The sequence below is a fragment of the Pelmatolapia mariae genome, linkage group LG2 (genome assembly GCF_036321145.2).
Source record: "Pelmatolapia mariae isolate MD_Pm_ZW linkage group LG2, Pm_UMD_F_2, whole genome shotgun sequence".
In the NCBI taxonomy this organism is placed as follows: Eukaryota; Metazoa; Chordata; class Actinopteri; order Cichliformes; family Cichlidae; genus Pelmatolapia; species Pelmatolapia mariae.
This window is the reverse complement of record NC_086228.1, coordinates 26,638,205-26,660,260: the sequence shown is the minus strand read 5'-3', so window position 1 is coordinate 26,660,260 and position 22,056 is coordinate 26,638,205. Positions and strand designations below refer to the sequence as shown.

The window sequence follows — 22,056 nt, the reverse complement described above, 5'->3', positions numbered from 1 at the left end:
AGGACGGAGCTGCTAGACGGAGCGTTTTGATGCGCTGAGAGGAGGACAGAACGTCACATCTCTCCAAACGCCCATCAAACTTTCACCACAGCCTGTAGAGAGGACCCAGTCCTCTGAAAGAGGCCTGTTAGAGACAACCGGGACGCGCTGGACTCTGGGTTTACGGCTGGACAGCTATGGCGACACTTCTGATGATGACTTTTGGTACAGTTTGACCTCACAGCGAACAACGCCTAAAACCACCCCATCTGCTTCAGTTTTCCTGGCCCTTTTTGCGACCGATCGAGGAATGGAGCAAGCACCAAGCGCGCCGAGCCCTCCTCCAAAACCGGCCCATCACGAGCCCATAAGCTTCGGCATCGACCAGATTCTGGGAGCCGGTACTGAGCCGGAAAGCGCGCGCACGGCTGGAAGACAAAGTGGATCAGATTTAAGTAACGGGGACGGTTATTACAGTTTGGGAAGCCCGACTGGGGCCAACGCGCCCTCATATACCGCGCTCTCGATCTCCCTCTCCGGTGTAATGCCTCCGGTGGAGGCTTCAGGTTCATACGGAGAGAGCAGGAGTCTGGGCAGCCGGGGAGTCATTCGCGTCCCAGCCCACAGACCAGTGACAGCCCCGGGACCCCCGGCCCCCGTGCAAAGCGCTGTTCCTGGCTTTGGAGGTCTGTGCTTCCCTTGGATAGGGAACAGGTTTGCCAAGGACAGAATATCAGGTAGGCCAGCTGTTAGAACTAATGACTTCCCCTCGTTAATATTTTATAATGTTTAAAACGGTAATAAGTGCTGCTCGGCCATTACAAAACCAGCAGCTCTGCCAAATATCTGTAGAACTATAAAGCCTATTTAATTTGTTTGCCCGTTATTTATCTAAAAAGGCGTAAATATATAGAACATTGTGCAAGTTGTTGTTTTTAAAAAATATTAGAATACACTACATTTACAGACTGTCATTAAACATCATCATCCGCTTTGTTCAATTGGCTCCTGTTGTAGAAGTTGAATGTTTAATTTCTGCGTCACGTTTTTGCGAAAAACAAGCCCAGTGCATTCACACAATTAAACCAAACAACCTGGCATTGTTGCAGTTTTCTAATAAACATGAAAGTAACTCAAATAAATGCATTTATTTATGGAATTAAGGATAACTATAAATTAGCTGATCATTGGACTCATAAATTTCAAAGAAACTGAAGCACAATTATGTAAAATAATAAAAGCTATAACCAGTTCTCTGTATTTATAAGGGTGTGTGAAGAGGATTTGAAACGTTTTTATTACACAAATAGTCCTGTGGCCTATTTTATTGAAGATTAATGGAAGCTTTTATGACCACAGGCCTGATATAATACATATATTATATATAGTTGTAAATATACAGACACACAATTCCACGGTGATAGACCAAAATGCTTGTTGTTGTTCTTGTTCTAATTACCAGTGCCACGAATATCTAAAGTTCACACAACTTCAAGAAGAAATATTTACTCGCTATTTATTATTGCTTTGTTTCAAGACTTGCTCAGATTTAACTTGCTTAATAAATATAATATAAGTCACCATATTTCACATATGCACCGCATAAACAGGGCACTGTTGTCGCACAGGGCAGATTTCTGTGATATGTGGCCTTGGATCTCCACACAGAAATCGTCTGTCTGCTGCTGTATAAAATCTCACCTCATATTTATCGCTGTCTCCCCGTCTCTCCTTCCTGCAGCGGCTCTGGTGCCATTCGCCGTTACGCGGAGAATAGGGCACCCGTACCAGAACCGGACGCCTCCTAAACGGAAAAAGCCCCGCACCTCCTTTTCAAGAGTTCAGATATGTGAGTTAGAAAAGCGTTTCCATCGACAGAAGTACCTGGCCAGCGCCGAGCGGGCAGCTCTGGCAAAGAGTCTCAAGATGACAGACGCGCAAGTCAAAACCTGGTTTCAGAACCGCAGGACCAAGTGGAGGTTGGTATGAAATGTCATGATAACATGTGTCAAAAGTGATGCCCGTATAGGAACTTTTTTTTTTTTAAATAAAATTCCAGGAAAAATAGTTGACTTCTTTATTAGACGCTGAAAACACAAACTTTCCACTTTCCAAGTGACATCTTCCTGTTAACGGACTCAGTCGCAAAAGAAAACGAATACATAAATGTGATTATACATTTACAGAAAATATTTAAATTTTAGCTTAGTGTAGTATGTTTAGTATGTGGAAATAATTTTAAAGTTTAAATTCTATAAATTCCGACCAAATTAAATTGAAAAACTTCTAAAAAAAATAAAGAAAATGAGTGAAACTAATTAAATTAAATAATAACAAAGATGGGTTTTGTATTGTTTGATTAATCAGCCCTTAATTCACCTTTCAGATCCCCAAAAATATTTTTACTGAGTTCATTTTTATGCTTCGAACAGATCTATTGCATCGCCATCCTTTTTCCTAACAAGGCACAGCTGCTGTTTTCATCTTGCAAATAGCAATCTTCAGACTTCAAGACTTTCTGTCACTCTCCTTTAATCGTACACAGCCTTTTTAAAATTATTGAACCAAAATAATGTTTCATTTCTCTTTTTTCTTTTTTTTAAGGAGGCAGACAGCCGAGGAGAGGGAGGCGGAGCGTCAGCAGGCCAATCGCCTCATCCTGCAGCTGCAGCAGTCCGCCCTCCAGAAGTCCCTCAGCGAATCAGCGGTATCAGATCCACTATGCGCCCATAACTCCTCCCTGTATGCGCTGCAGAACCTTCAACCCTGGGCCGAGGACAGGGAGTAGAGACCAGACACCAAGCGGTAATCACTGAGCATCCTCTAACAGCCCTGCGAGGATACTTTAATTAAATTAGACCTACATGAGGACAGTAGGACTTACTGTGATCCTTACTGTGGAGGGGGAAAAAAGTGTGACCAGAAAAAAAACAAAAACGGAAGAACCTGATTGAGTGGTTGTGAAAGTGGACCTGAAGTCATGGTGAGTCCTGAAGCAGAAACTTTATTGGACAAAATGTTGCAGCTCTGTACTTGGAAACACCAGGACTACACAAATTCAAAGGATACGAAAAAAGACTTACCACCATAAAAAATTCTCGCCACCATGTGATTGTCCTCTTGCGCTCGTACTTATAAGAGGAGACCTGATGGAGGTAATTAATTCTCCACATTGAGATGCAAGAATCAGTGTTTTGTAAGGGTGTGGTTTCTCAGTGCGACCATCGCCTTAGTCTACCCTACTTAGTGGACTTGATTACAGCTGGCTCTGTTATTACTTTTTTTTTTTTTTAAATTTTAGTGGGAGGATAATCATCTCCAGCAGCTACACAACAAAGTGCACGGGTTGGAATGTGTTTATGAGAAAGGCCAAATCTCTTTGTGTTTTTATCAAAGTACAAAACAAGAATGTCTGCTCAAAACAACGAAGATAAAAGCTACTTCCTCTTTAATTCTTAATTGTTCCGGTGTTTAAACCTTCATTTATAGATGTACTCACTCTGACGAGACTACAGTGCACCATCACAGTCACCTGTAAGGCGCCCCAACAAAATTATGACAACAGTGTTACATTATGGAGAGAAAAGAAAAGCTATTTTAAGGAGTAATAAATAGAAAATAGATGCTTGGATTTGGTGGTGCGAAGTGAGGAAAATATGAAACAAGCTGTAAGTTGGGGAATAAAAGGAGTGATGCATGTTCAGTGATGGTGAAGTTTGCTTTTTTTTTCCTACCGCACATTATCATGCTTTATTTGTGGGCCGTGTTCTTTGAAACGGAGGCACAAATGTACAAGTCTTTTTGTACTTACGTTGTATATGTGTACAGTATAAAATGTTGTTGTGACCCTTTTGCTCATGTGCTTATTTAAAGGTTTTACCATATAATAAGGTGTAAAACAGAAAAACCGTATGGAGCAACATGGTAAGGGGGAAAAAGCAGACGTTACTTGATTTTATTTCTTGAAAAGTTTATTGATAAATATAATGATTTTTTACAGTATTTCAATACACACATTATTTCATTCTGACTGTTTTAAGTGTGTCTGTCTGTATGCCTGTCTATCCGTCCGTCTATGTGAAAGTATGTCTGGGGTTTGTTTGTTTTTGCTTTTTTAAATCACTATATTGGTAGCACAGTGAGTAGGCATGACAGTAAACCATTTATAAATGTATTTTTGCACTACTCAGTCTTCAAAAACGATGGCTCTTATTTGAAACATGGCTTCCATTCCTCCATAATCAGTGAAAAGGTCTTTACTTTCATCTTCTGTCTTATTCTCTGAGCTTTGTCCTCCTCTGCAATCTTCCCTTCAACATCTCTCCCTCACAGTGAAGTTTTGGTCGCTCTGAGTTGACGTTTTCAACAGACAGAGTTAAAGACAAACCTCGCCTCTCGTGCAAAAACACAGTCAGCTCATTTGAAGATGAAGCTACATGCTAGAATAAATGAGACTTTAATATTCAGGGAAATGGGACCTTCACACCGGGACACCACACACACAAACACGTGCACATCCTCGTATTGCTCTCCATCTGCATGCCGGGAAACCTCTAAATGGGCTCTTTATTTAACACCGAGTGGCAGGTAGAATAATTATAGGGGTATATCCAATCTGACAGAAGGACAGACAGGTAGTCAGAGACACACAGACAGACACCAGTGATTCAAGACACTGAGAAGAAGCCACAGACACAACAGTTAAATATCTACAGTCGAGTCATTACAACATTCAAACACCGACCGACGACACTGGAACACACATTAGGAGTTAAGGAGGCCTCTGAGGACTGTTGCAAGCTGTCACAAGACCTAAGAATGTCACAAGCTGGGACACATTCACACGTTCAGCTCTGCAAACCTTTAGAGACCTATGTTTGATTTTATGTCTAAAAACGGCCGAGCTGGCTCGGTGAGATGCTGCACACAGACCGGGCATCCCAAACGTAACCATTTAGCAAGATGTTGTGTATATTGCCACCGAGTTTTATGACACATATTCATTTATTACACTGTAGGAATCTCTTGTGCATGCTTCACAATATTGCTCATGTTCTTTGTATTGACACAGAAATTTATAATGCTCTTATTTAAGCCTCTAATGAGCAAAGTGTGCATTTGGATGCTCTCTCTGCTAAGCTGCATTCAGGAATTTAAGTCCTTGCATGGTAACAATTTTACATAATTCAGAAAGGCCTTCAACCAAATGTGAGAGGGGCAGTATTTACATAGTGGCACTAAGTGCGCACCGTCCAAGATGACACTGACAACAGCAACAAACGAGGGAGGGAGGTGGAGATGAGAGAAGTGGTCACAGAAAGGTCAACTTTGTCTAAAGAAGGCTTTCCAAAACCAGTGAAGGTTTGTCGCCTTAGATTTCTTACAGTAGGATGCCTTCCAGAAGGTTTTGTGGAAAACAGTCACACCCAAATTGACAAGCTTCTTGTCTGCCTTCTCTCACAAGTTAGGTTGTTCCTTTTGCTTGCAGATTCGTATTCATCACTCCTTCTCCTCCTTCTTTTTCCTGTTGTTCGTTTCTCTTCTCACACTCTGTGCTTCGTCTGCTGCACCATCTCCCTCGTGTCTAGATGACATTTTCAAAGAGCTGGAGGGACCTCATAATGTTTTCATCCTGTGCAAAGATGAAGGAGAATTAAGAAGTGGTGACTGTGAGAAAAGAAAGTCGGCCAACAATCACCATTTAATTCGTTTTACTGGCCACTAGGGGGCAGTAAAGGTCCATAAAATTTTAATGATCTCTGCAGATAAATACTGATGGAAAACTGTACTAACAGCCATAATTAATAGCGTGTACAGTGAGACTTGCAAAATCTAAGAGGCCTTCGGTAAATAATAATAAATAGTTAGCAAAACTGTTGTGACTGTGGTGGTCTTTTGTGCAGACATGCTGACATTTCGGAGAGCAAATGCACTAATAACATTAGCAACAGCATTATGGTCAGCCATCATGTTTTCCATTATATTCAAATCCTGCATTAGTTAAATTATTCTCAGTGGAAGAAGCCTTTAGAGTGAGTTGAAGAAAAAAAGCAAACAAATGAGTACCTCTTGACAAGAAAGGATGAATTCATCAAGAGTCACCACACCGTCTCGGTTTTTGTCCATTTTCTGCAGATGGAAGAATACGTGATATTTAAAGCTACAAACACATTTAGTAAATCGGCCTATTTAAATCAATAGTTGAATCAGCGAGCTGCAAGTTACAGAAGATTTAGCAGGCTTAGACAGAAGCTGGTTGCCACCAGACAAGACAGGCCCCAGGACTGACATACTACAGTTTGCAATGACAGTTGGAGAGACCTGACCTCCCTAAGGGACCCCCACTTGTATCCACTCACTCCAGCTGCAGCTGGTTTTCATAAAATAAATGCTGCTTGTTTAGCCTTGTCTACAGGGAGGAGACAGTTGATGAAACATAAATTTTATAAACGTCACATTATTTAATTTATTTACTTTGACATTTAAAATTAGTTAACTCAGCTAGCTGAGCTGCTCAGTGTGTCCAGCTCTGTTGATATGACCATGTCAAGTAGATAGTGGATTTTTTGTGTCAGATTAGTTCTATAATAATATACGGAGCAAATTTGAATTTTTGCCCCAACATACTATAAAATTACCATTGGACTTGGGAACACCTTCTACCAGAAGAGCTAGGACAGGTGACTGTGGAGATGGATGTATGAACATCTCTGCTTACAGTGCTTCCCCCACAGTCTAAGCAGATTAGACAGGGATACATTGCAGAAACTGGATGGATGGCTTGATGGATGCATATTCAATGAGTTTGGGTTGAGATTCGGTCATTGTATATTTTGGGTGGATATTGCAGCCAACAGTAACTGGTCATTTATTTTCTACTGTAGCGACTTTTGGATAAGTAAAGTAGGCAGTGCTAAGCTGATGTTGTCAGTTTCATTGAATATACAGCTGAAAACTCATCTTTTTAAACTTGCTTTTAGTTGATTTTTATGTTTTAGCTTCTGTGAAGCACTTTGTGATTTTTATCTTGAAAGGCGCTATATAAAATTTTTTTACTTTACTTTTACTTTATAAATAAAGGAAGCAGATAATGGTACCTGAAAGAAGGCATCCACATGCTGTTTGGGTGCGTCATTTTTCAAAACAGGGTAAGTGTACTTCCCCATCATGTCATAGATTGCTCTGACGATGTCTGTCATCTCCTGTGAAACAGAACACAGACACCATCAGTTATGATGAATAAAACCTGACATATGGAAAAAAGAAGAAGTTAAGACAAACCTCTTTGTTTATGTATCCATCTCTGTTGATATCATAGAGGTTAAAGGTCCACTGGAGCTTCTCGGTGACAGAACCTCTCAGCAGGATGGACAGAGCTGTTACAAAGTCCTGATGGAGAACGAAGCAGATATAGAATGACAAACTGAATAAGTGAGGCGTAGGGTAGGTGAGTATCAAAGAGCTGAGATGTAATGAGTGGAAATGAGTGAGTATAAAGCAAACCTCAAACTTTATGGATCCTGTGTGTCCTGTGTCAAATGCATTGAACAGGTAGTGGGCGTAGGTGCTGGCATCTGCAGGAGAAGAAGAAAAAAGTTGCTAATACACTGGCAGGAAAACGTGCAGAGACAAAGACGAACATAAATGCAAACATCACAGCACACACACACACACACTTCACCTCCATGTGGGAAGAACTGGGAGTATATTTGCTTAAAGGTGTCTTCATTTACGACACCACTTGGACACTCCTGGAATGAGAGAGGGACAAAAGGACAAAGTTTAAGGGCAATGTGAAAACTGAACAAGCACAAAAGAAGTACACACAGAAGAGTGTAACAGTGAAGAAATATGAAAGCCGATAAGGCACGGAGATTGGATAAATCCAGACTTGATGATGTTTGGTCATCAAAAAGCCATATTAAAGTTGCTTAAAACGATTACAGTCTAATTCCTGACAATCACCAAAGGTACATCTAATTACAGTTTCTGACTATCACAGCAGGGTGTCTCTTATGAGACTATTTTTGATAAAGAGCTTTAAGCTAAAGAATGCAACCTCCATATAAAATATACTTTACGACAAAAATCTGTGAAGGTAGTAAAGAACAAAAAAAACCCAAAACAGAATATATCTGCATTAAAATGGTAGCGTTACAATTAAGTGACAAATGAATAAACTCTCCCAAAAACGCAAAAAGGAACCTGGAATGTTTAATCTCACAACTTACTGGATGTTACTGCGTGACCACAAATGCAGACTGTACTCTGGCCCATTTATTTACCTGTGAAAATTATTCACTCTGTCATGAAACAGAGTCATTGTTACTGAAATTAAATGTACAGACTTACACAAAGAAAAACAGGAGGCTAATAAAACCACTTTGTTTCACTAGAAGAAATGTAACAGTTTTGGTACTTTGAATCTGGGCTTTGGCAAACATTGGCTCAGTATTAAAGAAGAGATTATATAGTCTCCGAGATTTAGGTAAACCGGGTTACTGCACAGGCGTGCATGTAGCACCGCAGAGGAATTTTTTGTAAATCAGAGAAAGAAAAAAAAAGGTCTGCATGTCCAATATGATGATGGATGCTCATAGTGATCTCCACACTAATTTGTAGCTATTTAGGTAGGTCAGCTCAGTAAAACCCATAGAGTGTATTTAAAGGTAGATGTTATGATATACCTATCTCCCTCTACTTGCTGCTTGCAGTATAGGTTAAAAGCACCACCTGTGCTATCAACCGTGTATATGAACCAATGCAAAGTAAAAAAAAAAAATTAAAAACTACATAAATAGAAATCATTCAAATGTCTTTTGATACTGAGTGTTTTTCTGTAATTCAAACAGATGTTTTTATTGTTTATGCTCTCATATGCAAGTTAAAGACAGTTAAGCGGGAGGAAAGTTGTGATGAAAAAACTGGAGGTGAAGTGTTGCAGTGCACTTTTACAGTCACTTACATTCTTGAAGCCCCTGTAGAGCACTTGGAGCTCTCTTTTACTGAAGTTGGTTTGAGCTTCTAGCTGGTCGAGGCCCTCCGGTCGATGGCAAACCATTGTCATCTCCAAGTCATCATCAGCTTTGTCTAAAGGGTAAAAAAAATTATATATATATATATATATAGGGAAAAAAATCAGTATTAAAGAGTAAAAGGATAGATGTAGACAGGAAGGGAGTGACTGTTCATATGAAGAGAAAAGGACAACATTGGCTCAGTGAAGTCATATGTATGCACCGGGTTTGAACAATGTTGTTGTCTTTCTGAAAAGCAGAATGATACACACTGCGACCAAAAAGGCGAAGGAGAGGGAGAGGAGAGGATGAAAGATGGAGGTGCAGAGAGGTAAAGGTCAGTTTCGCAGCTCTACTCTGCTCCTCTTACCGGCCCTATCATTAACAACTCATTACTGTCCTCGCTGGAGGGGAGGTTGAAAGAGGACACACCACTGACTCTGACTTAACACACACACACAGTGGTTATAGGTGAACACAACAATATAAAATTAAGACATTTTCTCTCGCCCTCTTTTAGAGACACTCATTTACACATTTAAACCAGTGAACAATTTCCCCCAAAGCAATCTACAATGTAATAATTATGCATAGTGTTATAACTGTGCATAATTTAATAGAAGTAGTAATAAAAATTCTGAATATGATAAAATGGTCATGGTGCCCCCGTTATGTTATCAGCCCACTGAATGACTGTTATCAGTAGGCGGCCTCCTCCACAAACTTCCAGGCTCAGTAGGAAGTTATCACCACATTTAATGGCGATCGTGCCGACTTGCTGAACAGAAAATAACAGGTGTGGAGTTTGTTTTATTTATTATTATTAGTATTTTTAAAATGCAAAAAGATAATACAGAAAAAAATGCTTGGGTTAAGTTTGTAAAATGGCCCATACTTCACTGTTTCCATAACTTTCTGCAATACAACTAGCATTAAAATTTACAGCTTACCAGATGGTGAGTCATGCTGTGTTCACATTATTCCATACCAGTTTTTTAAAATATGCATATATGAGGAATATCAGCCAATATACACTAACTGGCGACACAGTTAGGTACCCTTATTCATCTGCTTGGTAACGCAAGTATCAGCCATTTAAACAGATCTCAGTGCATTTACATTCCAACCAAACTATACAGAACAGCATCTCTGAACTCACAACACCCTGGCATTATACCACGGTTGGTGCTGTAATATCGTAGGGGATACTTTCTCTGCACTAATTGGACTCCTTATTATCAACAGAGCATTGTTTAAACTCCACCTGAGTATTTCTGCTAACCATGTCCATCTGTTTATCTGACCTTTATGACCAGGATAACACATACTGTCTCAGAGCTCAAATCATCTCAAATTGGTTAGCTGATATGAAAATGAGTTCACTGTAATCAAATGGCATTCATATTCACTGGATCTCAATTTAACAGAGCGCCTTTGGGATGTGGTGGAACAGGAGATTCACATCTGCAGCCGATAAACCTGCAGAAAGAAACTGTGTGATGCCACCACCTCAATATTAATAAAAAAAATCTCTGAGGAATGTTTCCCTTCTGAATCTGCGGCTAGAAGAATTAAGGCGGTGCAAAAAGCAAAAGGGAGTCCAACCAAGTACTACCAAGGTGTACCTAATGAAGTGTATCCCTAACAATCTGTATCGACATCGGCCACAAGAATCCAGCAAGGCTCTAATTAAAGCTGAAAAGGGCCATGGAGTGGCGTGATAAGATTCCAGCAGTAGACAATATTAAAATTAGCAAATGGCAGAACCTAAATAAATAAATAAAGATGTTGCTTTTGTTGAAATAATGAGTTGCTGAGTTTAATGAAGGCTGATGTCTTAATGTCTGACTAAGCAGCATAAGAAAAAGATCCCATTAAAAGCTGATAAAATCCTCAGAAATGTTTGTTCTTTTAATTTATCCTCGTGAAATTTAGGCTGAAAAAAAAGGTGAATGGTCCTATTAGTAGAAGCTGCTATGCACTTCCGTGTGTTTGCATCAGTTAAGATCTATGAGAGGTTGTAATCACCCAGTTTGTTTTTCATAGAAAATTATGGACCATTTCCCCTTTTATCACACTAGTCACTATCACTATCAAAGTCACTATTGTGCCGATTGCTGTCCAGACGAAAATTTAGCTGAATGTGTTTTGAACAGTATCAGGCACAGTGACAGTGTCCAGCACAGGTACAAAGCTAAATCTTTTGAATGGCTCCCATTTAGCTTTAATTGGTGTCACGGGGTGCAAGGTTCACTCTGTCCTTGGCAGTTCACATTTTGAAACATTAACAGTTTTGAAATGAGACATTTTTATCTGTGTGACACAACCATTAGTGGTTTGTAAAGCTTCATTACACCAGTCCTTCTTCAGTTCTATTCTCCCAGTAAATGATGGGTACTGAGATGGCATTTCACTGAGCAAGGCAAAGACTGCTTTATCTCACTGCTAAATTAAGCCTGAGCCATCAGTCTAACTTTTTCAGATTTCAGATTCAGTATGCAGAACTTCACACAAAAAAACCTAAAGTTTGCCATCGTAGCTTAAATCAGCAGGTTTGAATTCTACAATCGAATATGATATAATGACTCTTTGGCCTGCTGACGCACATGTTTGTCAAATGTGGTCGTAGAGATGCTTTGAAACGGTGAGAATAGTGTCATGTGCAATGATATTATCTAACGGCTCACATGTCAATTTAAAGTGTAAAAGTCACTATAAAAAATAAAAATAATTTATTATGCAATTCAGTAAGTGCTTGCTGAATTGTGGTCTCACATTTTGCACTTTATGGGAGCAGTATGACTTTATGACTTTGTATAACTTATAATGTTGAGTTGTAGTCTCTTTATATAGCTCCTTACCCCTCCTCTCTCTATGTGTTCAACACACACAAACACAGCTACCTGCAAACACACACACACATGCACACACGGTCAAACATCACTTGAAGGTCATTTTCATCCCAGCAGATCAGACATTGTCAGCGTCACACTGGGGTACTGAGGTGTAGGTTCTGAGGTTCAGGATCACACACACAGACACACAACCACACACACACACAATCATGTGAATTCATCTGATAGGCCTCTAATGCCTAATCATACCAGCACAGTCACCGTCACACTCCAAGCAAAATAACAACCAGACACGACGCCCATATTATAGTAGTATCATATATAATTACAAAGGGCTGCATTATAGAGAGATTTTATGTTTTAGCATACATAGCACGTGTAAACATGTAGATCAACTATACTAAGGTCTTAAAAGAGAGGGTGTCTGATTCTGTGCAGAGCTGGAAAAGCCCTTTAGGCAAAATCTGTGATTCATGGACCTTAATATCAATGTATCTAAGGTAAGTAAATTTAAAGAACAAATACCTCACAGGTGAGATGGGGAAGCATTAATTAACATTCATACACCTTTAAACAGTAAAATTTCCCCAGAGACTAAAAGTTACACTGATCATCAGAGAGAAAGCTCCCTTGTGGTCTTCATCGACTAAAATCATCTCAGTTTCTTCATTTCATTTCATTATGAAACAAAGTAAAACCAAATGTAGGGAAATTTTGTAATAACACTATGGCATTAATATCCATTTTGAAATATGCAAACGTCAATTAACAACGCAGACTACAAAGTTCTGGAATTAATCCCAACACCAGTGGCACTGTTAACATATAGAGATTTTCTTAAATCTTGGTTTTCATTGAGCTGTGGCTGTATGAGGCTCCGTTTTCTTTATAGTACATGACAGATAATGTTTCTGTACTGCAGCAGAATTATTATAAGTGGGAAAAGCAATGCATGTGCATGAGTCAACTGCAGATTCGCATCATTAAAATGAGCAGGAGAAATATATATATGCACACACAAGTCCTCTACAGCAGTTCCCTGCTATGAGTAGTTAATGACAGAAGTTCAGAATTCATGTGGGTAAGAGTGCAAATCTGACAACAGAACAGCCAGCAGCAGTTTGCATTTATTAACTGCTTATTTTTTTATTTATTTCATTTATCCCTGTTTTCTTTTTGCGTCTTGAGAAAAACTATAACATTCGCACATTGATAACACGGATCTTCTTTGCTGGTTGACAGCCCAACAGCAGTGGAAACACTCTGACTTTGTTGGTTGACTTAAAGGTGGATGATAGTAGTATAATGACTCACCCTCCACAGTGATGACTCCCAGCAGGTGCAGCATTTTGACGGCCCCACAGCACAGCAGAATGATGGCTATAGTATGTAAACTGTTCTCACTCTGCTCCTCTCTATCCATTCTGATTATTTTCTTCTTTTCTTTGGACTCGCTGTTTATCCTGAAGCTTTCTGTCTTCAACTTTTCCCGTACTTCCTTAGCCCCTTCTGGTTTTTATTCCTTAAGATGCTTAACTTTGCACAATAAAGAAAAATTGAACTCCAAACTTTCAAACACTGGTGGTGGTTTTTCACTACAATTCTAAACAAAGCTGGCTTTTAACTCTCTTTCCTGCTCTCTCTCTCGTGATTATAAACTTTCCATCTATCTTGCTTTCTCCCACAGTGAAATCAGCACTCACCTGCCTCTCTCTGTCTCTGTCTTTTTATCCCCCCTTCTCTCTCCTCCCTGGGGCATCTTCCTCTCTTATCCTGACCTTCGCTCTATCCCACACACCCTCTCTCTCCCCACAGAGCCCCACTCCCCCCTGTATTACAGTCGGTGTCCTTCACTCTTTGGGGCTTTACAGTGAGCACACTGTAACAGTGATAAACTCACCTTACACTGTACCGCCATATGTGTTTGTTTTGTGACTGTGTACAAGTTCATGAACAGATCAGGACTTGATTAATGGCTCCCATTAAGACACACAGTCAGCTTCAAACAACAGACGGCCTAATTCACCACAAAGTGACTTTTCTAAACATACCTTTCATATACCGTACTCTATAATATAAACAGCACTTTGTATAAATCAGTACCTATGAATACACGCACTGAGAGAACATCTATTCTAATTTGCCCTGTGGGCTTTATAAAAATTGCAGCAAGCCTGAATAACAAGAGTATTGGGAACTATAAGAACTGCTATAACCTTTGTGGATCAGCAGGGGGTAGCAAAACCTAACACAGAGAACAGTACCATGATTGCTAAAAATGTGATGCACATTTTAATGTTTAGCTTTCTCATAGAATATCAGTGCAGTGACCAATTTGATAAGCTGAACAAAGATTTTTGCTCAAATGCGATTTATTTTAATGCATCCACACAATCAAAAACACAGTGAAATAAAGACTAAATTGTACATTCTGTGCACTTAACGAGATGGCGCTCATTTAAAGTCTTTATGTGTATGCAAAGAGGAGCTGCACTAGCCAACTGAGCTGAAGTACAGCCGCTGACTTGCAGACTGCAGGGGGCTCTGCCGTATCAAGAGGTTTCCCACAGAGTTGTCGATTGCAGGTTTGCTTTATTTACTGTTGTGAAATTACAGTAGCAGTGCTGGGGAAAATTTAATTTAGCGGCAAGAGTAGAATTTAATCCAATTTGTCAGACATTTACTCATTAGTATAAATGATTAAGTGTAGTCTAAGTTGTGTTCATTAGCTGTCTTCACTGGGATTTTCTGTTGGGATATTATACACAGGTACAGCGAAAGAACAAACACCCTGCAACAGATGTTACACACCAATTCACAGGTACACTCGGACAGAATAACAAGCTGAACCAGATTATTAGTGGAAAGTTGAGAAGGCGTTTATTTTATAGCAGACAGAATACTAAACAGATTTGAATCTGCTGCAGGTCCTTTCCCCTGCCCTTTAAGCCAAGTTTCTTTGCATACAGAAGGTTTTGAACAGTGACCAGATTTAGAATATCTCCTCTCTATGGCACCGCGCAGATGCAAGAGCATAGAAGAAAAACCTCAGAACAAAATGGACAAACAGAGCAGTCTATAGCTTGACTCACAGGGACTACTAATAGTACACTGACCTCATTATTCAAAATTTTTGCCATGATTATAACAGCATAAATATGACAGAGGATAAAGAAATGCATAAAAGGTCTACTTTAAAGGTATAGTGTGTAAAATATCACCACTAGATGTCAGTAGATTGCAGCAAACTGAAATCTGTTTTCTTACCCCTCCCAATTCGTTGTCTAATATAGATAATATAGATAATATAGATATAGTGGGCACTGTAAGACAATGCTAAGGTGAGTTTTTGAGGATATTGTGAAGTTTTCTGTCAGTAAGCACTGTTGTATTTGGTGTTAGCTGCTGTTAGCCTATATTAGCCCCTGTTAGCTGCTGTTAGCCTATATTAGCCCCTGTTAGCTGCTGTTTGCTGGCATTAGTGAAACTTTCTTTGAAGTGGCTCTAACAGTGTTGGACTTGGACATTAAGTGAATAAACTATCATACAATGTGAGGATGTAATCAAACTTTTTATCAGAAGGAAAGTGTGATTTTTAGGACACTAGAGCCCAACATTAGCTGGCATTATTTTAGCTTATAAGCAGCTGTTTTTGATATTTAGCCTGCTTGTTATCAGGGAGGGTGAAATGTCTAATCTGCTGACAATAAGAAATTACATCAATACTGGGAATAAATAAGCGTGTTTATGAATGTTTTTAGGTGTTACTGCCTTGAATTCAGTTGAGGAAATGAGGCTTGAGGAGAGGAGGAAGATGATGAAGTGGAAATGAGGGAGGAAACAGCAGTGGAAGAGGAAGAGAATGACATAGTGAGAAAGAGCTGATGAAAATATGCATTTACAAATACTAAATGGCCATAGATAGTTTGAAAGAGCTATTTATGAGTTATTTATGAGCTTTCACAAACTAGTGTCCTCTCCTACGTATGTTTGATGGCTTAATTCTATCAATTTATTGCTAAATGAGATTGGTAGATACCTTTAACACACTATCGTCTAACACTTCACTGAGTGAAGCTGTCATAGGACAGGTATCAATCCATCACAGGGCTTCATATGATATATTAAGTGAAATAATACTTTTGCATGGACAACCTACCATTTATCCTTTGAAGCCTATAACTTCAACAATAACTGAGTTTACTAACAAACAGCTAACAGTTTCCATTTGGCATATGCTCACCATCTTTGTTTATGCTCACGTGCACACACCCACACACAGTTGGCAAGCTCCGTGCAGGCTGTTAGGAGTTTTTACTGATGTACGAGAGGATGGAGACAGTGTGGAAAAAACAAAGACAGAGCAGCCTTGTACAAAGGTATTTTCTAATTCTACTAACTACAACTGTTCGATTTGGCAGGCATTTCTGTTTGGGAATGCAAAAAATTACAGCACTCATTTTCTAAATTAATGAAAGATCTTTAACAATCCTGTCATTTTCTTAAAAATCTGCCTGAATCAGTAAATATGATTTTTTTTAATGTTTCTCAAAGAGAAAAACAGTTTAATACATTTAAGGAAGCAGAGGACTAATAGATTTTGAAGCAAAGAGGAACACGCTTCAAAAACAAAGTAACACACACAGACTTACTAATTTAATACTAATTCTACTCTACTGTAGCTAATCCTCTTCCTCCAAGCAGTGATTTATAAGGTACAGAGAAAATGAACATGCTCAGTGAGAATTTCACCATCTAAAACATTTTGGACACATCAATACACAGTCACAACATGTACTGAATTACAAAGCTGTTATTGATTAGTTTTGAAGCATTACAAAACAATAAAATAGATAGTGCTACGCTGTGTTGAGCACAGGATCTGAATATTTGAAGTAATTGCTACAGTGTTCTTGTTTGGTTCCCGATCAAAGGAAAACACTGAGCTTGAGCATTATGCTGCTCCAGTAAAACAGAAAATGAATTACTAGAAATAGACTGTGTACACGAAACTGTGTGATCTTCTTCCTTGGTTAGCAGTTAAGATATCCAAGGTTACTTTTAAGTACATTTCACAATGTAAGTCATTATAACGGATGTAACTAACATTGAATTTTGGAGATATCACCCAGTTCTACATATCTAATCCCAACTCATTGTCTTTACATAGAGTTCAAAACCTTTGTGAGCCTTTGGGGTATTACTATCAAATGTAGAAGAGGTTTCTGATTCAGGAAACCTCTTTTTAAACACATGAAAGTGCGTAGTAGTGGAATATATCTGGTCATATAACTTCTGTAAAGTTTTCATTGAACAGGTGAGTTCTAGAAACCTACATCATCCGTGTTCCACAACAAAATCTGCAAACTTAGCAGATAAAGAAAGCCTAAATAAACCCAACCTAGAAAGCAACCTCGAGAACTTCACTTCCATCTGCTGCATAACCTATTATAAGCCATGGTTTCTGACAGTGACCAACAGCCTGAGCCCATTTCTTTCAGAGCTTGTTCAGAGTGTTAAGCGGTGGCCTGAGCTGCCAGCAAAGAAAGACTACCTGTCACTCTACCCAACAAGCACTCTAACACAAAAAAGCCCCTCTTACGTATGTACACACCCTCTTCCTAAAGCCCATGAAGAGGATTTAATTCCTAACTTTCTCCTGACCACTCCTGCCTCTGGTATTTAATGCTGTACTAATTTCTTCTGCATCTCTTCCTTTCTTCTGTTTCCCACTGATTCCTTCTTTCTCCTCCATTTCTTATCTCCCTCCCTCTGCCAAACTCTCCTCTCAGTCCGCCACTCTATCTATGCCATGCTCTCTCTTTCTTTCTAGTACCGTGTCCTGTAATCCTTGCCAGAAAGTATCTCATTTGCATAATCTGAATTAGCCTAATCTGTCATCCTGGCCGGCTAGAGAGGAGTTCCTCTTACTGGCCTCTGCATAGTGGAGCGTGCTTTCCAAGAAAGAGGCAACTTAAATAGCTGCAAGCAACAGTATAAACCCCGGAAAAGCTGAATATATAATCATGTTTCACGCAGTGAATTTGAGCCCTCATTCTGAGACATATTGTTTTCCACAGTCAATATTCAAGTCATGGGACATAAGGCCAATACTTTACTGGCTTTTCAGTGCTTCACTGAAGGTCCAGTGACTTGTTATGGTTGGGGACACACACAGAAACACAGAAAAATAAATTTATCCAGTCACATGGGCTAAAAACAAGGCAGAAATCCAGAGTTATTGACGAACAAAGCATTTAAGCACCCGTGTGTGTAGAACAACAAACACTCGCACACATCACTGCTTGGATACTGACCTTCAGCCTGCTGAAGGAGGACTGTTTGTATTGCTAAAGTATGTTCAAACAAACACAGGAAAGTGTGTCACTTTTTTTTTTTTTTGGCTACTGTTGATTATGTTTGGGAAGAGGGAGTTATAAATACGGCTCATTTAGACACACATAGCAGCACGCCAGTATTGATTTTTGAGTAAACATATGTCTAGACTCCGAATCTGCAGAACACACAAACACATACACGCACACACACAGGCAGAGACACACTGCTGGATGCCAAGAGGATGAGGATGATGAGATGACTTAATAAGCACTCACACCAGCTAATGGGAGTGTGGGTGATGCAGAGAGGGAGCAAATGAGAGAAAGAACAGCAGCATAAAAGTGAGAGGGGAGGAAAGGAGCGGTATGGAGCAGATTATGATGGTGGTGGCGGCATGTGAGAGTGTGGTGGGGAAAAATTAGAAGAAAGTAAGATGAAGAGGGACAAATGTGGGAGGGAGAAATGGGGGAAACAACTGGGAGTAGAAAAAGCAGTGGGAGGATGTGAAACTGAAAAAAACAATAAGAGGAAGAGGTTCAGGGGCTGGTAGGGATGAAGCAACTAGCAAAACAAAAGAAAGATAAGAGGGAGAGAGAGATTGACAGAAAATAAAGGGATAGAGGGAGACTGAGACAACATTGCTGCAGGGAGTAAGTAAGGGAGGCAGTGAAAAATGGAAAATTCACCAGGGAGTGGAAAAAAAATGCCAGGTGAAAATTCTTCTGGAGAGATGAGTTGTCAGAGGCCACCGCAACAGATGAGGAGGAAAACAGGAGCGAGCCTGCCAGACAAAACCATGCAGACAAGACAGTAGGAGAAAACTCCCACCAGAAAGAGCCTGTCAGAAAAAGGAAGAAAAAACAACTTGGCAGAAAATAAAGGAAGTTGAGAGAACAACACGCAGCCTTGATGAAAACAGACAGTCCAGACAGGCATGTAAATATTCAAGCAGGTGCAGGACACGAACGCGGCGAGGGTATTTTCTGTCATGACACAGGAGTGATGAGCTCATGCCCAGAAGATCAATCATGTAGAAATTTAATCTCACAACATTATAGCCATGCACTGTCCCCCATTTTCAGTGTTGCTGTCAGTGTTGTGAGGATAAGTTATCTGCAACACCACAGAAAGAAACGGGCGCCTGCATACATACAAGCCCCGCCGCACTAATCCCGCATAAAGCTAACATGTCAGAGCAGGAGAAAGATGCTGAAGTAACAACAGCTGAATTACAAACAATTCTCCCCCCCCTCCAACCCCAAATAGCTTCACGGCTCCACATCCCATTCTTTTTTATCTCTTCGCTGGGTATTTGTGGAGGTAAAAAGACTTGTTTTCATTTGCAGCAAGAGTCAGATTTCATGCGTTTCCACAACTTAAGTGCATCCACAACCACCTCATTTTTCAAAATAGCAACAAATTTACGCCTAGCTTTTTTTTGGTTTTGAACACCCTTAGGGAAAAGTGTTTGTTTGAGCTAGTGGTGGAGTGGAAGAGCTTATTCAAAAGATGAAGCCAGCCATATGCACTGATTTGGAAAAGGTCCTGCTTGGACAGAAAACTGATAACAGTCTGCCTCGACAAATAAGTTTAAATGACTATTAATAGGGGGTAGGGTTGGGGATTTTTTTTTTTCCGTCTGGCACTGATCTCCTGCTCACTGTGCCCATTCATTGTAGTAGCCACATTAGATTTGTAAGACTTACATAAATGAGGTTTACAGGATTTCTTTTTCTTTTTTAGAATGAGTAACGAGGGAGTAAAACATTTCTTACAGGCAACAGGTTTTCATACATCCCGCTTCTCGCTTCATCTGCAAATTTGCATCTCTCACTATCTGAGTCTCTTTCACATGGCCTTGACTTACTTAGGAAAACCCCAATCTCATCAAAAAAAAACCCAAACCCCACCCCACCCACCCCAAACCCCACATCTTTTGTTGCCATGGTTACAGTGCTTCCAAGGTAACAGCAAGACAGAAAAGCAGTGTGTGAGCAGAGTGACAAATACCTTCGACATGTGTGTGTTTACCAGCGTCGAGGCTCGCGTCTGAGCATGCAGCCAGACAGACAGACAGAGCAGCACGCGTGCGCACGCACAGACCAAAAAAAAGAGAAAGAAAAAAAAAAGAGCCAGCTCTCAGATTCCTCCCTCGGTTTGCTGTGTCTAAAAAGATAAGCTCAACAACGATCACCTGGGTGCACAGACACTGCCTGGCTGAAAGTTTGTTGTAGCATAAACAGATTCACTTTTTTGTTTCCTCTGGGAACACCTGTTGGTCTCTACATTTCTTCCTTTCTCTTTCTCGACAAACCATCTGCTCCCCTTCTTTCACTGCATCTTAACTGAAATACCGGCAGTTATTAATCTTCGCTCTGCAGCTTTCGTACCTGCGCTGTATACATTGTGCCGGAGTGAGCGTGTGTGTGAAAGCCACAATGACAACACACTGTTAAAAGTTTCATCGCCCGTATGCGTGCATCCATGCGCGTGTGCCGATTAGAAAGAGAGGGGAAAAAAACCCACATTATGTTTGTGTGTTTTGTGTGTGTGAGTATGTCTATGTGTGCATTCATGTTTGTGTGTGTATTCCCTCACCCCTGGATGGCCTCCTCTGCTTGGTCTGCATGGTCAACGTGCCCACCACAGCCCCCATGTTTGCCGCCGTCGTTGTGGAAACAAGTGCGTCTGTGTATTGAAGTCTGTGTCTCTTCGTCACGTGTTTCAGCGGCTAGAACGCACACGCACGCACTCCCTCGCCCTCTTTCCTCCTCTCATCCTCTCCTCCTCTCTCTCCACCTCCTCTCTCAATGGCTGCTCTAGGCAGAAACCCTCCTTCCATCATCCCCTCTTTCATCCTTTCACACTCCATCTCGTGGCGCTCCTCCTCTCTTTCTCTCTCTCACTCTCGCCCCTTTCTCCCCAAACTCCTTCACTCCCTCCCTCCACTCCCTCCTTCCCTCCCTGCTCCTTGTTTTTCATTAGGGGCTGTAGTTGCCCTCCCTCTTTCCATTTCTCTCCCTCCCTCTCTCTCCATCTATCACCCTCCCACCCTCACAGCGAGGCAAGAGCCCGAGAGGAGCATCAGTGATTCAGTATGAAATCGCCAGGATGTTGATTCACTAAATTATAAATTAATATTAGTGTACCCATTGATTTGTCGATGATAACGCCGCATGAATCACTCTGAACAAAACAACAAACATGCCCTGTTACATCCGCACACCTAAAAGCATCTGTTTCCCTCTAAAGGAGAACAAATATGCAAATAGACACTTGCTCAAACACTGACTGGAGAGGTAAATATGAATCACGGAGCGAAGGGGAAACACGTGAATGTGATGGGAATTACGAAGAGCCCTGATGCTTCCTCAGCATTGTGATTTGTTCACGAAAAGGCCACTTTAGTCCATCAGCACCTCCGCTGACTTCATCCATCGCTCTTGTTAATCCATCCTTACCCACGAGCAGGATGGATAAAGGGATGGAGAGTGAGTGAATAAGTGAGGGAGCGTGTGTGTGGTGGCAGATTGGCTTCACGGGTCAGGAGAAACAGCTGAAAGTCAAGGATGTGAGAAAAGAGAGAGATTAAAGCGAGAGGAGGCAAAGGATGAGAAGAGTGAGATATTTAATATGGCTGTAATAGAGGGATCAAGACGAGTGTCAGATAATATTGCAGGAGTGTGTGCTATTCCCTTTAAGAGCTGCACACACAAAGATGAAATCACATTTTAATTACAGACTAATCGATACAAACAAAGTAGACCACTCTGAGGGAAGTGTGAGAAGAACAGGAAGACAGTCACAGATGACAAACCAAATGTGCTGCACATGAAAGACTGAAGACTGTAAGCAGAAACGCCACT

The 22,056-nt window shown here is 40.5% G+C and overlaps 2 protein-coding genes across 4 annotated transcripts in view; one reads left to right on the top strand and one right to left on the bottom strand.

Annotated features, from left to right (window-relative positions):
• Positions 1-289: 289 nt before the first annotated feature.
• Positions 290-2,767, top strand: LOC134636697 (T-cell leukemia homeobox protein 3-like). Its single transcript, XM_063486814.1, has 3 exons — positions 290-716; positions 1,721-1,958; positions 2,584-2,767. Exons 1-3 carry the CDS (start codon positions 290-292, stop codon positions 2,765-2,767), a joined length of 849 nt encoding a protein of 282 aa, XP_063342884.1.
• Positions 2,768-3,958: 1,191 nt separating this feature from the next.
• The window catches only part of LOC134644323 (Kv channel-interacting protein 1), a 45,257-nt gene continuing 27,159 nt past the window's right edge, over positions 3,959-22,056 (bottom strand). For 2 of the 3 annotated variants that reach the window (XM_063497278.1, XM_063497296.1), the window contains 7 exons: positions 8,945-9,069; positions 7,661-7,730; positions 7,483-7,553; positions 7,261-7,368; positions 7,077-7,181; positions 6,046-6,108; positions 3,959-5,611 (listed from right to left, as the gene is read on the bottom strand). In XM_063497278.1, coding sequence (XP_063353348.1) covers positions 5,564-5,611; positions 6,046-6,108; positions 7,077-7,181; positions 7,261-7,368; positions 7,483-7,553; positions 7,661-7,730; positions 8,945-9,069 — 590 coding nt within the window. In that variant the 3' untranslated portion in view covers positions 3,959-5,563. Of the gene's footprint in view, positions 5,612-6,045; positions 6,109-7,076; positions 7,182-7,260; positions 7,369-7,482; positions 7,554-7,660; positions 7,731-8,944; positions 9,070-20,788; positions 20,922-22,056 lie in introns of those variants that run through there. The other variant, XM_063497288.1, reaches the window with a different exon arrangement.

Excerpts from the sequence above, each read along its gene's own strand:
- LOC134636697 (XM_063486814.1), top strand. The coding sequence starts at position 290 with ATGGAGCAAGCACCAAGCGCGCCGAGCCCTCCTCCAAAACCGGCCCAT. Across the intron at positions 717-1,720 it reads TGCCAAGGACAGAATATCAG|CGGCTCTGGTGCCATTCGCC; the intron begins GTAGGCCAGCTG and ends TCCTTCCTGCAG. Across the intron at positions 1,959-2,583 it reads AACCGCAGGACCAAGTGGAG|GAGGCAGACAGCCGAGGAGA; the intron begins GTTGGTATGAAA and ends CTTTTTTTTAAG.